This window comes from Triturus cristatus, chromosome 9 (genome assembly GCF_964204655.1).
Source record: "Triturus cristatus chromosome 9, aTriCri1.1, whole genome shotgun sequence".
NCBI classification, from domain to species: Eukaryota; Metazoa; Chordata; class Amphibia; order Caudata; family Salamandridae; genus Triturus; species Triturus cristatus.
In genome coordinates, this window is record NC_140592.1 from 1,033,410,008 (window position 1) to 1,033,425,731 (window position 15,724).

Below are 15,724 nucleotides of genomic sequence, written 5' to 3' on the forward strand. Positions count from 1 at the left end.
TTTGGCCCCATATACCCTCATAGAGGAGGCGTACCCATGCTAGGAACTTAGGACCGAACCCAAACCTCGCTAGCACCTCGAATAGGTATGGCCATTCTATAGAGTCAAACGCCATCGAGGCATCTAGGGATATAATCGCCGCGTTCTCCTCTATGTAGTTTTTCCGGGCCATTACGTTCTGGAGACGGCGGATGTTTAGCGTCAAATTTCTGCCTGGCATAAAACCGGACTGGTCCGGGTGTACCAAGGTAGAGATGATCCCAACCAACCTCGTGGCTAGTACTTTCGCTAGTACCTTAGCCTCCACACTGATCAATGATATTGGTCTGTATGATCCACAGTGGTCTCCTGGTTTCCCAGGTTTGCGAATTACCACTATGGTGGCCAGGCGTTGATCTGAGGGGAGTCGGCCAGTTACATAGCTTTCATTGTACATGGCTCGAAGATGAGGGGCTATTTGCGAGCCCATCACCTTTAGGAATTCAATCGGGGTGCCGTTGGGCCCCATCGCCTTGCCCGAGCGAACCTGGGCTATTGTCTTAAGAATTTCCTCATTTGAGAGGTCGCTATCTAAGGCCTGCCTATCTTGGTCTGAGAGGGTGGGGAGATAACTGTCTGCGAGGAGCTGTCTGGAGTCTTCCGCGGTATACTTGGTAGATGGGGAGTAGACTCCCTCAAAGTGTGCTGCAAACGCCTCTGCTATGTCCTTGGGGTGCGTAACCGTCTCCCCAGTGGCCAAAGCTATCCGCTGCACCCATCTGTCCCCCTGATCCCGTTTCTCGAGCCACGCTAGTGTCTTTCCCGCCTTGTCTCCTAGCTCGTATAGCCTGTGTTGCGTGTTGAGGTGTTTGGTCATCATGTGTTCTCTCGCCTTTATCCTGTACTCCCCTTGCTTAAGTGTGAGGCGGTGTAGTGTCTCGTCAGTGGGTCTGGCTGCATACTCAGTTTCCCAGTGTTTAAGCTCATCCTCCAGCTGGAGAATCGTTTTGCGTTTATTACTGGTATATCCAGTCTTTAGTGCCAAGGCCCGCCCCTTCAACACCACCTTGAATGCCTCCCATAAAGTACAGGCCGAGTCTACCGATCCTAGGTTGTCGTCAAAGTAGTGTTTAGTATTAACGCGTAGGCCTTCCTTGATATCCGGTATCTTTAACAGCCAAGGGTCTATTGCAATCGTGGTTCTAGGCTGCCGTTCCCAATGCGTGTATTCGATCCACACCGGGGAGTGATCGGAGATACCCCTTGGGAGGATTCGGGAGTGAGAAAAACCCCTTCGTGTGGCCGCATACGTCAGGAAGTAGTCGATACGGGACGAGCTCTTGTGCGCATTTGAGTAGTAAGTGAACTGCGGCGCGGCCAGGTGTGTATCTCGCCCTATATCTATAAGGCCCATAGCAGCCAGAAAGTCCGGCATAAGCCTGCTTGATTTACCTCCTATCCTTTGTGGGTGTCTGTCCGTGGAGTCGTCAACCGTGAGGTTATAGTCCCCGCCCATGATCAGGGTGCCTGTAGGGAGGTCAACAATCACTTTGCCCAGGTCTGCTAGGGCGTCTTTCCCCAGTGCCGGCGGAAGGTATACTGAGATTATATTTAACGCTCTCCCCTCCCATTGAGCTTCCAGGACAGCAAATCTACCCTGGGGGTCCGCCTGTGTCCGGTGCACAATTAGGGGGAAGTTCTTTTTAACTAGGATACCCGTCCCTCGTGAGCCTGTAGTGTAGTTTGCGTGCACCAAAAGTTTATATCCCCATCGCGTTAGGGCTTTGCTTTTGTTCCCAACCAGGTGTGTCTCTTGCAGTAACACCACATCTGGGGATTGGCGCTTTAAGTACTGTTGCACCACCCCTCGCTTTATCTTATCCCCCATCCCATTGACGTTCCAGGCAAGGACGGAAAGCGTCACATCCCTGTCACCCCCAGTCATCGTAAAGGTAGTGTCGCCTAATGCTGCGGAGTGTCAGTGGTGTTTGCGACCTCAATGGTAGCTGGTGCTCTAGTGCTGCTCTATGCCTGCATAAAATCTCAATTCTTTCCTGATAATGGAAGCTAACTGTGCTGGGGGACGTACCCCTTATCAAATCAAACAAACCAAAACCCTGTAAACCTCCTCCTCCTGATTCCACCCCCACCCTACCCTCCCCCCTCCCTGCCCCCCTGCCCGTGGATTTAGAACTACCCACTCCCCAACATGGCAGAGTGCCTCTCACCCCCCCATGGTTGCGAAAAATGTCGCGGGGTCAGCTGCTCCATCCCCGCATGGTCATATCACAATGGTTATACAGTGCCATCCTTTAGTGTTACCTGTCCAGCCCCTGACTAGCCCTCTGTTACAGAGTCCCATCACCCTTTTTCAGCGTTAGTGTCGCCATTGTAGGTCTTGCGAGGGTTTTCACCTACTGTTACCTGTCCCGCACACAGTTTTGAGCAGGCCAAGGTGTGACCTTCTTGGTGACTCCGCCGGAGCAGTCGCTACGAATCTGCTGGCTGGCCCCCCACCTTTGGGGGCCCGGACCTCTGCGGCATCGGGCGGCCCTCAGTCAGCCGTTGTGATTTCCAACGTGATCCCGCCTCCGTCCGCCAGCCCCGGCTTTACCCTCCATCCAGTCCCACGTCTCCTCTGGGGACTCAAAAAAACCATGTGGTCCCACCTGATTCCACCCTCAGTTTCGCCGGGAACAGCATTGAATATTTGATTTCCCGGTCTCGCAGTTCACGTTTCACTGCCTGGAAACTGCGTCGTTGGGACTGTACCTTGGCAGTGTAGTCTGGGAAAAAGGCTAATTCGCTGTTGCCTATCTTTAAAGGGGGAACAACCCTGGCTGTCTGTAGGATGCTGTCTCTGTCCCTGTAGTTGAAGATTCTAGCAATAATTGGTCGCGGGGGGGCCCCGGGTTTAGGCCTGCCCCCGGGCACCCTGTGCGCCCTTTCAACAGAGAAGTAATTAGACAAGGCTTTAGGTTTGAGTTTCTGGGTGATAAGTTCCTCTACATACAAGTCCACCGCCTGCCCCTCCTCCCGTTCCGGAACCCCCAAGATACGCACGTTGTTGCGACGCCCACGACCTTCATAGTCGTCAAGCTGCCTGGCCATTCTGTCCTGCTTCTGTTGCATGTCAACCATTTGAGCCTGCAGTGCTGATGTGTCCACTTGGAGGGCGGCAGTTACTGTCTTCAGGTCCTGGACCTTTTCGTCCATCTTCCGGAGGTCTGCCCTGATCAAGGAGACCTCCACAGTCACCGAGTCCAATGAGGCACACATTCCGGTTATCGCCGCCATGACATCATGCAGCGTAGGCTCCGGCCCCCGCTCGGAGCCATGCTGCGACGCGTCTTTCTCCGGTGGCCGTGGGCCAGGCAGGTCATTGGCACCAGTCCGGGCGCACTTAGCCAGCTGTTTCTGCGCATTCGTTTTGGTCCCTCTGCCTCCCGCCGCCATCGGTGCGGGCGTCCCCCGCCGGGGGTGGGCCAAAGAGCGGGTAAACAATGAGCTACAGGCCACTCACCGGCCCCTGGTCCTGAGCCCCAGTTAGTTGCCTGTAAGTTGTATCGCGGCTACCAGCGCACTGCTGCAGGGTGTGTGGGAGACCCTTAGCGCCACGTAAGATAGTGCTGTTGAGGCTAAGAACACACAGCGGCTCCCTCGCTCTTATAGCGCCTGCGACTCCTGTCAGCCGCCCGTCACCTCAGTTCTTGTGCCATCCCACACATAGACTGAATCTGTCGCCGCGCCTCCGGCAAATACAACTTTGGAGTATTAGGTTCAGGTGGCGCTCCTGCGGCCGTCTTCCACGCCGCCTGCGAGCCCCAGCCCTCTGTCCTCGGTGTCCGCAGGTCCCGTCAGTCAGGGTCATCCGCGCTGACCAGGACAGCCTCATACCCCTTCAGGCGGCGAATGTCCCCACCTCTCCAGAAACCCCCCGCTTATCAGGCCCCTCGCTCGGTGTCTCCAGCAGCGCCACGCCAGCAGTGTCAAATGCGCCCCAGGGCCGGTTTAGTGAAGGCCTTACCGCTGGTATTCAGGTGTCAGGGCCTCAACCGGCAGATCAAATTACGGCGCCGTAGTCGTCGTCGCTGCGGTGTCGTAGCAAGCCGTCACACCACTTCCCGTTGGTCTCCCTCGCAGTCCCGGCACTCAATGGGTCCATCAGGAATACATCAAATTGCAGGGTCGTCCAGGGATCGGCACGCACTGCACAGGCCCAGAAGCCGGGGCCTAAATTAAGAGCGCAGTCGCCATCTTGAGTCGGGGCTCCCGCAGCGTCCGACCCGCCCCAGGGCCGGCCCAGGGAAGGCCTCTCTGTTTGGGCACTGGAGCCGGGGCCTTACCCTGCAGATCTGGCCTCCGCCGCCCCACGCTCGGTCCTTGTCGTCGTCTAGGCTGCTCCCAGGGGACCAGCGGTGCCGACGGCGCCTCGGGCCAGCCGGAGGTACGTCTCACATCACAGGCCCAGAAGCTGGGGCCTCGATTTGTAGCCCAGGCACCCCCGGCTCCACCGCCGTCACTTCTCGGTCAGCTATCACTCCCTCCAGCGCCCGTTGTAATCCACGCTGTCTGGCTGTCGGGCATTAGCCTCCCCTGCGCCAGTTCGAACCGCTCCGCTCACTGGCACACACCTCCGCTCCCCGGCTCACATCTCCGCTCCCCAGGTCGCAGCCGCCGATGCCTCAGGCGGCCGCCCGGGGAGTCCCGAGCCGATTTCCGCTGCAACAATCAGAGCGGGAACAACCACGGGCAGACTACAGGGCTGTACGGTGCAAATTAGATGCAGTTCAGGCTTCGGAGATGGCACAGGATCAGTGAATTCTACATGCGGGGCTCGGAGCTCGCTTAGGCGGCCGCCATTCTCGTCGGCTGCAAGCCACGCCCCCCGATGGTTCAGTCTTGATCACCATATCTGCAAGGGGCGGCAGATCCAACTGGTAACCAGGGAAATATATTGTAAAACAACCCATTTAGAATGAATACCAGGAAAACTAAAATCATGAGATTCAAGATGATCAGAAAGAAGAAATGTTTTCTGCTCAACCATAGAAGAAGTGGAAATCCTTTAAATATCTGGTGGTAGAAATAAATAGAAATCTCACCTGGACCTTACATATTCAAACTATCCCTGAAAAAGGAGAGGCTATGACATATGCCATTGCAAGACTGGTTAGGAATCATGGTCCCCAATTTTCCAACCACATTGACCAGGTCCTCTTAACTAAAGTTGGAAGCCAAAGAGCCTACGGCGTAGAATTCTGGGCTATGGATAAGAGAACTAATCTTGTAGGCCTTTATGAGAGGACATTCTGTAAATCAATCCTCAACCTCCTGAAAGGATTTCCCACTGCTATCCTGGAATCGGGTGTGTTCTACCTCCATTTAAAACAAATGGCAGATGGCTCTTATGAAATGCGGTTTAAAAAGATTAAAATCACGTCAAAACAACCTGGTGGACTGGGCTTAGGAGGAACAATTTAAGATGAATAGTAAATCATCCTTTGTGAATTTCTTTCTTAAAGAAAGTAAGAGACTTAACTAGGCACTACCCCTAACTCCAAAGAATCTCCAAATGATCTCAAAGAGACAACTAAACTCCGTAATCACTAAACACTATGCATCTGGCAAAGGAATGGAGAATTGATGCATTGAACAGTCAATCCCACGTTGCTTACAGGGGAAAGTTCGAACCTTTGCCAAGTGTACAGCAGTATTTAATTCTACCAACAAACCATAGAGAAAGGAGGCTTTCGCACTGGCGAGAGGAGGTTGTTTATTGTTAAACAAAACCCTGAACAGGAGAAACAGCTCATTTAAAAAAAATGTGTCTGCGGCGCCACAGAAGGTTTGAAACATCTTTTACTAGGCTGCCCCATTAACTGTTACACAAGAACGAGCACTATTAGTAAGCTGCTCCAATGAGAACAATTAGATAAGCTAATGAACACATTTTTTCCCTTTTTCATTTTGTCCAAAAAAGGAACAAAATGGACTGGAATATTTTTGAGGAAATACTGGAATCCGAGAGCAAAATTGGTGCAGATGGGGAATTGTGTTGTTCCTGACTTTGGCCCCTGAAACAATCTAAAATGTTGATGGCTTGACATAGTTTGAGGAACAGTCCAGGCCCCTTGGCCATAATAATAAGAAGGGGTCCTTTTCATCGTTCTCCTTTCTTATTCCTTTTGTAAGAGTATGATTTTGTGACGATCTTAACCAGCTAGTTTTTATTGTGTAAAGTGTTTTTATGCTTTTTATATTTAAATATGTATTTTTCTTGTGTGAAAGGCAGTCTTGCTCTGCATGTGGGCCGAAAACACTGTTAATAAAATTCAAACTCATTCAAGCAACGAATCTAGTAGCAATGATTTGTGGGACTATGAACTCATTTTCCTCCACGACAAGTAAACTCTACTTCCTGTTTGGTCCCAAGATCATGAGTTAACTTCTCTGCCCCTAAGATTCTAGCCTCATCTTTGTCACAGTTTTTCTAACAATGTGCAGATTGGCTGTCTTCTGAATTCTCCTGCCTATTTTGCGTGAAACCGCTATACTTTCAGACCGAAATACTGGTCTGCACTTGTGGGCTAAAGTTACTGTCCATGAAGCTGTTCCTAAAGGTCCAAGACAATGCCCTGTGGTGATACTTTGAGGGATCCCAACGGGTGCATGTTCTCCACTTTCTCTATTATTTCTAGCTGGATCGTGGTCAGTTCTGCTGATGTTATCCAGAAAGTTTAACTAAGTTAATTCACAAGACAAAGCCCAACTTCAAGCTTGGTATCTCCTTTCAGTTAGACTTCCCAGATCCTGGGCATAGTAAACCACCTCCAAGTTATTCATTTATCAAAGATGTATGTAGAATGTTTAATATGAGTTAGTTATATTCTATATTGTAATGCCAATGTTGGAACAGCGTTCATGAGATTATACACCTGATGTAAAAAGTGGCAATTGAATTGTAATGAGAAAGCATTGAGTTTATGATGCAACTGTATTTGTTTTAGAAAAATAAAAAAACAATAAAACTGTTAAACCCTTCGCATATACCATTGGTAAAAACCCCGGGGATGGCTCTCCATTGTGGCTCTCAACTAATTTGCCTCGGAGTTGCTTGCTGTCCTCTGCTCTCCCATCACCGACGTTATGGAAAGCGAATGGTGCAGCTCTGCTTCTCATCTTGCACACCACACCCACTGAATATCAAGGGATCACCTCATCATCACCTCTAATTTGTGTGACATCTCTTAAATGGACCATGCGGATAGCAGTAGGTCTCTGCTTGGATATCTCTTTCAAGCATGAGTTCAAGATCCCAGGCAGCTTTGAACCCTTTACCAAGCCCCCCCAAATGATTTTCAGATATTACCAATGATATTTTCTGTATCAACATTGCAGCGATCACATTTAGGTTACATGATTATTCAATGAAAGAAGACCATCGTAATGGTGCCTCACTACTAAAACAGAATATCAAAGAAATAAAGAAAAACAGATAGCTGGTTTTGAGCTATATAGGCAAATTATGTTTGAATCAGTTTCTGGAGGATAAATAAATGAACATCCATTTTTGATTCTATTATTGCATTTTTCTTAACTGATTCGTGCACTTGATGACATTTCTTAAAACATTCATAATTTACACTTCCCCAAGACATGGAGCTAGGCAAAGTATTTTTATGTACTATTAGGATGAGTTAAGGATGAATGAACTATTTATTCAGATTTTACACATCTCCTTCAACAAGTAGAATTTTTTATAGTTCTGGTAAGCATATGCAATCAGGGTTAGAGCATGCCGATCAATTCCATGGTTGTGTATTTAAGGGAGGTTGGTATTGTTCTCTTTCTGTGTTAGAGCATATACCATGAGTTCCCAGCCTTGTGCTGCACTCACAGTGGGCCCGATTCGCAGAGCTAAGTTAAGACAAAATCCTAAACTTACTACTATTTTGGTATTCTCAGAAGGCACTTACTCATTGAGGAGTAAGTGCCTTCTGTGAATACCAAAATGAGTAAGTGCACTTACTCATTTTGGTATTCAAAGAAGGCACTTACTTCTCAATGAGTAAGTGCCTTCTGTGAATACCAAAATGAGTAAGTGCCTTCTGTGAACACCAAAATGAGTAATTGGTAGTAAGTTTAGGATTTTGTCTTAAGTTAGTTCTGTGAATCGGGCCCTAAGTTTCTTGCTGAGGAAGTTCTGTATTCTGAAATGAGGAGTGAGGACAAGAAGAATATCGGAGGCTGAGCTCAAACTGGAAAGACACACTAGCCTTCCACAGACCTTTTATGTTTTTAAACAGCTGAGACTCGGTGAAAAGGCCGCAATATGTCTCAGATTTCTTATGAACTGGTAATTCTGAATAGTATGTGGATTATAACAATTCAATTAAATATAGGTGACTTTTAAATTTTTCCCTCAACACCACCTAGAGCAGAATAACATATAGCAGTCCAGCTTGTTGAACAGTATGCACTAGGAATGCTTAATTAATGAAGTGCAAATTTTTGATATGCTGTTTCTAGTAACTGGTTTTGAAATTGCAATGGCATTGGCAGAGTAAAACTCTAACAAGATGTCTATCTTTAATATATTTCTCTGCAGGACTAACCCTTGCTGACCTCGTATTTCCATGGTAAGTTTTTCCTGTTACCTTCTTAAATCACCTTCTGATGGATACATCTGCCAGTGGATTCCTCACCTTGTGAATATCCCCTGCGCCAGCAACATTCGGAAACTTTTGTAGCAATCCACGCCGATGGGGTCGAAGATGACGTCACAGAGACACGGCTCCACTCGCGACTCCGCTGACGTCACCGGCTCCATAAGAAGACCTTGTCGGCGTGATGACGTCAGTTCCCTTTTTTCCGCGCCGTCGACGCCAACGGATTTCGGGAATCGTCGCTAGTAGCTTCACTTGTTACTTTGTGTTTATTCTGATTTTCTCTATTTTTCATTGAAAAATGTCGACGAGAAAGTCTGGGTTCAAGCCTTGTCGTGAATGTGGCAAGCACATGTCTATCACCGACCCGCACGACTATTGTGTTTGGTGTTTGTCTTCAGACCACGATGTGGAAGGCTGCTCGAGTTGTAGGAAGATGAGCTCGAAGGCGCTTAAAGAAAGAGAGGCGAAGCTCTTCATCGCCAGAATGAAGAAGAAGGAGAAAAGAGGAAGAAGGAGGTCTGGATCCAGATCGAGGTCGAGGTCGGCGTCCAAGTCGACTTCAGGGCATGCTTCAAGGAGTAAGAATCATAAGAAGAAGAGGAGGCATTCCTCGCATCATCATTCAGATAAAGGTTCGGCTCCGAAATCGAAGTCGCCTGCTCGACGTCGGAGAGAGTCGGTGTCTCCTTCTCCGGTCCCGGCTTCACCTCCAGCTCCATCTCCAGTGGCTTCGCCAGCTCCGGCTGAATCTCCGGTGCCGGTGTCATCTCCGACGCCGGTTCCATCTCCGGCTCCAGCAAGTCCTCCGGCTCCGTCTCCGACTCCAGTCCCGGATGATGATCGTCAGGCTCCGGGTGAGACAGTGACGCCGCTTGTTCCACCGTCGGCGCCGGCAGGCCCGAGTCCGGTGTTACCTGACCAGTATCCTGCTTTTCCTGGTCCAGGTCAAGACCCTACGCATTATGTGAATGCAATGTACGGGGTATTTTCAAGGGCCATGTATGCCCCTGGTGCACCTATGGGTCCGATGGGTCCAATGGCTTACAATTTGGGAGTGCCGCAGGTTTACCCTCAAGCTCCGTTTATGCCCTTCTATCCAGTGACGCCGTCTTGGCAGCTACCGGCGCCGAGGACATCGACGCTGCTTCCCTCTTCACCGGCGCCGGCTCGACTTCGTTCGACGCCGGCTGATCCGCGTTCGACGCCGCTGCCGTCGGATTCGAACACGGCGCCGCTGGTGCGGATTCGTTCAAGAAGGGAAGCGCAGAGAGTGGTGGATGAAAGACGCTTTCTGGTGGAAGAGACTGAAGAGGGTGAGTTGGCTGACTCTGACGATGTGTTTGATGAATTAAAGGAGGCAAGTGGACTGGAATTGTCTCCAGAGTGGGAGATCACTCCACCATCGGATGAGCCCTCTAAAGAAGCCGCGCCATATCATGCGGTGATTAGAAAAGCTGCGGAATTGTTGGATCTCCAATTGCCGACAACGGAATTTAAATCTAATATTCTAACTGAGGTGTTGCATTCACCTGCTGCTGTCTCAGAGCCTTTGTTGCCTTTTAACAAAGCTATTATGGAACCTGTGCTAGAGGTATGGCGCAAACCTTTTTCAGCCCCTGCAGTCTCCAGGGCAGTCGCAAGGAGATATAGAGTGGCTCCAGGGGATCCTGAATTTTTATCTTCGCACCCTTCGCCTGAGAGCTTGGTGGTTCAGGCGGCTTGTTCGGGGCGATCAAAAGGGGCATTTCCTCAGGTTCCAGGAGACAGGGAGGCCAAGAAGGGGGACCAATCGTCCAAAAAGGTCTTTTCATTGGCCAGTATGGCTCTGAAGTCATCAAATGCAACGTGTTTGTTGGGGCGTTATATACACGCTCTTATGGACTCGGCAAAGAAGTTGGCACCGAAGCTGTCAGAAGAGGATAGTGCCGGCTTCAATGAGGTATTATCTGATGCCCAGGCGGCTGCTCGCCAAGTTATCCAAAGTGGCCTGGACACAGCTGACTCAGTTGCCAGAGTCATGGGGTCTTCGGTTGCCACCAGGAGGGGTGCGTGGCTGAAGTCTTCGGAATACTCTTCTGATGTGCAGTCGACTTTATTGGACTTACCTTTTGATGGGTCAGGTTTGTTCGGGAAGAAGGCAGATGCTGCTCTCGAACGCTTTAAAGAAAGTAAGGCTACGGCTAGGTCGTTGGGCCTTCAATCCCAGCCGAGAGGAACTTTCAAAAGGTATAGAGGTTTTGGAAGGGCGACTTTTCGCACTTATAGACCAACCCAGCAGCAGCAGCAACAGCAAGGTTCTTCGTCCAGGGGATACAGAGGAAGGATCAGGGGTCGCTCACGTGGCCGTCAACTCTCCTCCTCCTCTTCCTCCTCCTCAGCCCCTCCCACCACCGCAAAGCAGCCCTAGATCCGACATTCCGGATCATGCTGGTCCTGTGGGGGGCCGGCTTACCCATTTTCTACAAGATTGGGAGTCTGTAACTACGGATCTCTGGGTTCTAGATCTTGTAGAAAATGGGTACGCCCTTCCCTTCCCTTTCGGGAGTTCCCTCCAAATTACCCTCCTTGCCAGGGAGCTTGCTCGGAGGACCACCGTCTTCTCCTGCAGGAGGAAGTCCTGAAGTTGTTTCAAAAAGGTGCGATAGAGGTGGTTCCGGAGCAGGAGAGGGGTCAGGGATGCTACTCCCGGTATTTTCTGTTTCCGAAAAAGGACGGCAGATTGCGTCCGATATTGGACCTCAGAATCTTGAACTTTTACCTGAAACAGGAGAAGTTCAAGATGCTCACTCTTGCGCAGGTTCTGTAGGCGCTGAATCAGGAGGATTGGATGGTGTCGCTCGATTTGCAGGATGCGTATTTCCACATCCCCATCCTGAAGTCGCACAGGAAGTATCTCCGGTTTACGGTAGGGTTGCAACATTATCAGTTTGCGGTCCTCCCGTTTGGTCTTACTTCGGCACCTCGAGTCTTCACAAAGGTGATGGCAGTGGTAGCAGCCCATCTCAGAAGGTCGGGGATTTCAGTTTTCCCTTATTTGGACGACTGGCTGATCAAGGCGGAGTCGTCGGAGAAGGTGCTGTGTCATCTGCAGGATACAACTCGGCTGTTGTACAGATTGGGTTTTTCGATCAATGTGCCCAAATCTCACCTGGTGCCCTCTCAGCGCAACCTGTTCATAGGTGCGGTACTGGACACTACTGTGTGTCGAGCATTCCCTCCTCCTCAAAGGATTCTCGACATACAGGAAATGATTCCTTTATTTTACAACGGAGCGGTTGTTCCAGTTCTGAATGTCCTTCGCCTGCTCGGTCTGTTAGCTTCCTGCATTCTGTTGGTCAGCCATGCACGCTGGCGCATGAGGGCGCTCCAGTGGTGCCTCCGCAAGCAGTGGTATCAGCACAAGGGAGATCTCAGGGAGTCTGTGAGGATCTCTGGAGAAGCTGCGGCGGATCTATCATGGTGGAGCGTGGAGGGCAATCTGTCCCAGGGAAAGCCCTTTCATTTACCTCCATCGGTGGCCACAGTGATAACGGATGCATCCACCTTAGGGTGGGGTGCTCATCTGGGGGATCTGGAGATCAAGGGTCTTTGGTCTCCAGAGGAAAGGTTGCTTCACATCAACCTTCTGGAATTGCGGGCGATACGCTTGGCGCTCAAGGCCTTCCTCCCTTCCCTTCGCGGTCAGTCTGTTCAAGTCCTGACGGACAACACTTCCGCGATGTGGTATATAAACAAACAGGGAGGAGTGGGGTCTCTTTGTCTTTGCAGAGAGGCCCTGCGTCTATGGTCCTGGGCTCAGGACCATCATATTTGTCTAATGGCAAATCATCTGGCCGGAGTTTTGAACGTGCGTGCGGACAGTCTCAGTCGGCAGTTCTCCGCCGACCACGAGTGGAGGCTTCATCCGGAGGTGGTTCGTCACGTCTTTCGGACGTGGGGGACACCCCGGGTGGACCTGTTTGCCACTTTCGAGAACGCGCACTGCCCGTCATTCTGCAGTCTCCAGTATCCGATGCAGAGAGCTTTGGGGGACGCGTTTCAGTTGAGTTGGAGCTCACGACTCCTTTACGCGTTTCCTCCCATACCCTTGATTCCTCGGGTTCTGAGGAAAATTCGCCAAGACCGGGCCCAAGTTATATTGGTCGCCCCGGATTGGCCGAGAAGGGTGTGGTATATAGATCTTCTCCACCTCTCCTCATGCCCTCCGCTCCGTCTCCCTCTGAGGGCAGACCTCCTCTCGCAGTCGGAGGGGCAGGTTCTACATCCCCACCTCCAGAGCTTACACCTTCATGCCTGGAGATTGAACGGGGCAACCTGAATTCTTTCTCTCTCCCACCAGATGTGGTGGATGTTATTTTATCGGCCAGGCGACACTCCACCAAATCTATTTATTCATATAGGTGGTCTAAATTTGTTCTCTGGTGTGGAGAGAGGTCCATTGATCCCTTAAAGGCTCGTCTGTCTAATATTCTACAGTTTGCTCTTTCTCTTGCCCAGCAAGGCTTTGCTGTGGCTACTGTGAAAGGATATTTATCGACTCTTATCGGCTTTCCTTTGTTTGCCGGATCAGCCGTCGTTGTTCAAGTCTCCTATTGTTCTTCGTTTTAGAAAGGGCCTTACAAACAAATTTCCTCCTACTCCATTTATTGTGCCTCAATGGGACTTAAACCTTGTCTTAACCTATCTCATGGGTTCTCCCTTCGAGCCCTTACACAAGTGTCCCCTGAGGCTCTTGTCTTTTAAGACGGTATTCCTCGTTGCAATTACCTCGGCAAGGAGGGTAAGTGAGCTTCAAGCTCTAAGTTCGAAGCCCCCATTCTTGACCATTCATGCTGAACGAATGGTACTCAGGACCAGGGCTGCGTTTTTGCCTTTCCATCTGGGGCAGTCCATTACCCTTCCTTCCTTTTATCCTCCCCCACACCCTTCCAAGGAGGAGGAGAGACTTCACCGTTTGGACCCTAAGAGGGCGGTGAGCTTTTACCTGGACAGGACAAAAGACTACAGGATTGATGACCAGCTCTTTGTGGGCTTTGCTGGCTGCAGAAAGGGTCGTGCGGTGCACAAGCGCACCCTTTCCAGATGGATTGTACTATGCATCAAGATCTGCTACTCCCTAGCTGGTAAGGAGCCTCCGGAGGGTTTGAGGGCTCATTCTACCTGGGCAAAGTCTTCTACGTCTGCTTTATCTAGAGGTGTTCCTGTGGAGGACATTTGTAGGGCGGCAACTTGGGCCTCCCTCCACACCTTCGCAAAACATTATTGCTTGGACACCGAGGTGAGGAGGGACGGACATTTTGCTCGTTCCGTCCTTCAGGATTTTCTGGTATAGGGGGATGGACACCCTCCTCCGGGAGTGGGGACTGCTGTGGAATCTATTCACAAGGTGAGGAATCCACTGGCAGATGTATCCATCAGAAGAACAAGTTACTTACCTTCGGTAACGCTTTTTCTGGTGGATACAGTATCTGCCTGTGGATTCCTCACTGACCCACCTGCCTCCCCGTTGTCCATCCTTCTATACCTAAGGTTCTGTTAATAATGTTTTAGTCTACTATTCTGATGATGGTATTTCAAAAATGTATATGTTACTGTCAAAGGCATTGTGTCTTTCTTTGGCCTTTCTATTCATTCTCCACACTAAGGGCCTCATGTAGGTAGCCCAATACCGGTCGGTAACGGCCGATTTTCGGTAATTATACCGTTACCGACCGGTATTTAGGCTTTTGCAATGTAGGGGGCACATTACAGGATTCGGTAATTTACCGAATCGGTAAAATTACCGAATCGGTAATTTTACCGATTCGGTAAATACCGAATCCTGTAATGATATGTAGGGGGAGTGTGTGGGTGTTGTGTGGAGTCGGTATTTACCACCAACTAATAGTTGGTGGTAAATGAAGAATGGCTCTGTAAATGCATTTTCAAGCGCTTAGAAGTGTGCAATGTGGCAGACATACATGCCCTTAGGGCATGTATGTGTGCCACATGTGCACACATGCAGGAATCAGGGGTGCAACAGGGTGTCAATGTGACACCCTGCCACCCTTGATTGTGCTCCCCCCATTACCGAATCGGTATTTACCGATTCGGTAATGAGGCATACCTTCCCATTGATTCAATCAATGGGAAGGTAGGCCTCATTACCGAATCGGTAAATACCGATTCGGTAATTACCGAATTTCTACGAATCGGTAATTTTTACCGAATGAATACCTACATAGCATTTACCACTTCATAAACACCGAATCGGTATGATTCGGTATTTATGAAGTAGTAAATGCCAGGCCACCTACATAAGGCCCTAAGTGTGTTGATCTGCATATTGTGTACTGTGTATACTGTGTATATATTGCTGTCAGTCCGTCCGTGTGCCTCGAAGGCACGGAAAAAAGGGGCGGAACTGACGTCATCACGCCGACGAGGTCTTCTTATGGAGCCGGTGACGTCAGCGGAGTCGCGAGCGGAGCCGTGTCTCTGTGACGTCATCTTCGACCCCATCGGCATGGACTGCTACAAAAGTTTCCGAATGTTGCTGGCGCAGGGGATATTCACAAGGTGAGGAATCCACAGGCAGATACTGTATCCACCAGAAAAAGCGTTACCGAAGGTAAGTAACTTGTTCTTCTGTGCAGTGTTGCATGTACTGGACAGCATATTAAAATGGTAATATCCCTGCATTGTTTCCTTTACATGAGCAACATGGTATGTGGGTTACGCAGCTCTGATTGAAGACCAAATTAATAGTGTCTTTGTATTTATGCCTTGCTACTGCACCTCTGCGGGTTTTGCAGTGTTGAAAAGTAGTCTTCCATTGCATTGTGCTTATAGCACATTTTGTTTTATAGTTTAATTTATGAAAGCAATAAACATTTGGATGGGGGAGTGGAAGTCAGTTGAACAGAGACATATGAGAGACACCAAGCCCCGCTGGAAGAGTAAGCTAGCGGGAAGTTGGACATGAGTTAACAAGAGAGGAAGTGCACTTATGGCATTTTAAAATGTGAATATGTTTTAACTACACAACTATAATAAGGAGAACCAATATCCTCACTGTTGTTTACCAGCTGCAA

The 15,724-nt window shown here is 49.7% G+C and overlaps 1 protein-coding gene across 1 annotated transcript in view; it reads left to right on the top strand.

Annotated features, from left to right (window-relative positions):
* HGSNAT (heparan-alpha-glucosaminide N-acetyltransferase) overlaps positions 1–15,724 on the top strand; it is a 507,378-nt gene that overhangs the window by 167,295 nt on the left and 324,359 nt on the right. Inside the window, exon 9 of the mRNA XM_085626788.1 lies at positions 8,591–8,621. Within this exon, the coding sequence (XP_085482914.1) occupies positions 8,591–8,621 (31 nt within the window). The remainder of the gene's footprint in view (positions 1–8,590; positions 8,622–15,724) is intronic.